This window comes from Nanorana parkeri, unplaced genomic scaffold (assembly GCF_000935625.1).
Source record: "Nanorana parkeri isolate BGI_ZX_2015 unplaced genomic scaffold, ASM93562v1 scaffold1634, whole genome shotgun sequence".
NCBI classification, from domain to species: Eukaryota; Metazoa; Chordata; class Amphibia; order Anura; family Dicroglossidae; genus Nanorana; species Nanorana parkeri.
In genome coordinates, this window is record NW_017307902.1 from 40,318 (window position 1) to 42,860 (window position 2,543).

At 50.1% G+C, this 2,543-nt stretch overlaps 1 protein-coding gene across 1 annotated transcript in view; it reads left to right on the forward strand.

The window, feature by feature from the left end:
• LOC108799112 (zinc finger protein 585B-like) overlaps positions 1 to 2,543 on the forward strand; it is a 27,684-nt gene that overhangs the window by 4,286 nt on the left and 20,855 nt on the right. The window contains exons 2-3 of the mRNA XM_018570934.1: positions 1,818 to 1,910; positions 2,029 to 2,163. Of these exons, the coding sequence (XP_018426436.1) occupies positions 1,818 to 1,910; positions 2,029 to 2,163 (228 nt within the window). The remainder of the gene's footprint in view (positions 1 to 1,817; positions 1,911 to 2,028; positions 2,164 to 2,543) is intronic.

Below are 2,543 nucleotides of genomic sequence, written 5' to 3' on the forward strand. Positions count from 1 at the left end.
CACAACTCTCCCCCTCAGTGTCCTCCATCCCCCCTCAGTGTCCTCCATCCCCCCTCAGTGTCCTCCATCACTAATCTACTAACTGACATATCCGTCTGGATGCTGGATGTCACAACACTTCTTACTACTCAATGTTTCAAAAACTGAGCTTATGATATTTCCTCCCTCCCCCCCGTGCACCTTCCCCCAACTTTTCCCTTGAGATTGTTAACACAACTATCCCGCCCTCCCCCCATGCCAAGGTCCTAGGGGTCATCCTTGACTCGGACCTCACCTTTCTTCCCCACATCCAATCACTATCCAAATCCTGACCCTGTGAAATCAGCTAGTTTCTCGGGGGCTGCAGTTCCTCTGAGCTCCACAAGATGGTGATCTCACCTACACCCAGACAGGAAGTCTCTATGGAAAACAGGAAGTGATGTAAAGTACAGACCGGAAGTCTATGGATAATAGACAGGAAGTGATGTCACATATAATTAGGGAGAGTCGAGAGGAAGTAGAGAGGAGGCATTGCTGGAACTGGCAGCAGAGGAGGTAAGAAGATATTATGTTATCTTTACACCCAGTAACCCCTCCCCCCCCCCCCCCCCCTTTCCCCCCTCCTCCCCCATGTCCCAAGTATCCTTGCCTCTGTGAAGAGAGCTACTTATAGTGAATCCAACCTTCAACCATCAATCATCGGATAAAATTTGCACAGCAACCGCGACGGAATTGTTCCGTCATTGGTCCTTATGGTGCGGACAACAGTGACGGAATAGTTGGTTGACTTTTAACTACTAGTGTAACGTACGCAGCGAGCTGAAGAATGCTTCAAAGCGTTCACATACACCGCAAGCTGCGGTATTCATATTCGCCACAAGGCGGTGGCAATTGTGAGGCGAATGCACAGACAGGAAGTGATGTAAAAAGTGCAAACAGGAAGTAATATTAAAGGTGAAGAAAAAAAAAATAGTGGAGTAGCAGGAAGTAGAGAGGAGACATTGCTGGGAATGGTATCAGAGGAGGTAATAAGATGTTATTTTATATTCACACCTAGTAACCCCTCCCCCCCCCCCCCGTCATGTCCGTCCTCATCCTCCATAGTCACTGCGACGTCTTTTATCTCCGGCAGATTCTGCTACACACATATATGTGAAATAGAAACACGCTGCACGTCAATCACACGTGACCATACACAGTTCTGAACCGAGCGTGGGCGTCACAAGGACGTGGCGATACCGCTCTCAGCCTCACCCTGCGCAGAGATTTCCCAGCTCGCGGGACAAACAATCTCAAGCCAGCCGACTGAGAGCGATCCTCACCAGGCTTGGTTACCTCCGCAGTTACCCCTTTACACGCCAAACGTTCACTGCCACCACGTGTGTTACCGGAAACACGGACCGATCACTATACAGTACAGTCTATGATATCTCTTCTCCAAGTAAGACTTCCTTCTTGATGTTAGATGGGAAACTCTTCTCGGGTGTTATAAGAGTTTCTCCTTTTCCCGTTGCAAACTTTGGTGTTACGAGAGGCTCCCGACTGCTCTGCGCAGCCACATTTTGTCGGTCCCCAAGAGAAAATCACTGAGCCAGACCATAAAAGATATAATTTTATATTTACACCCGGTAACCCCCCGTCATGCGCGTCCTCGTCGTAGAATCTGTGATCCAGAAGACAGTCCGGATTCAGTATAATCCCCCCCGGAGGCCATAGCTCCTCCTACATCCCGACCTCCATGTCACCTCCCGACCTCCTCCTCCTATTATTGTACAACCAACACAATCCGGATCATTCTCTGATATCAATGTTATCCGTCTACAGGGAGACCTTCATAGAGGACTGCACCAATGATGGAGGAGGACCGGAGTCACATGACCGAAAGGATACTAAACCTCACCCTGGAGATCATCTACCTGCTGACCGGAGAGGTGAGGAGGATTCTGGGTAAGGGGGGTGGTAAATACTTTATGCCTGGAGTTAGTCAATACCTAGACCTGGTGTAAGATTATGGTGAGGTCATATATCGCTTTCTGTGTTTCTACACAGAGGTGGTCTCCTGTGAAGTCTGGTGATCATGTGACCATCACAGTGCCTCCATGTGACTCCCTAAAACCCGAGAGACCCAACATGGAGAAGGTTCGAGAAGTCACCAAGAAGATGATGGAGCTGCTGACAGAAGAGGCCAATGGTGCCGGGAATTATAAGACGTTATCCAGTAAGGAGGAGTGGGAGTATCTAGAAGGACACCGGGATCTCTACAAGGACGTGGTGATGGAGAATGCCCCGCCCCTCACATCACCGGGTAAGAGGAGAGAGCAGTACGGAGGCTCCGCCTACATCCCCCATCATCTGATACACACATAGAAACAATGTATTCAGTCAGTGTGTGTGTTTCCTACAGATGGATCCAGTAAGAGGAACCCACCAGAGAGATGTTCCCACCCCCTGTATTCCCGGGACCCCACCCCGGAAGATCTCACCATCCCCCACCATGAGAGATGTCCCCGCCCCCTGTATTCCCGGGACTCCACCCAGGAAGATCTCACCGTCCCCCACCATGA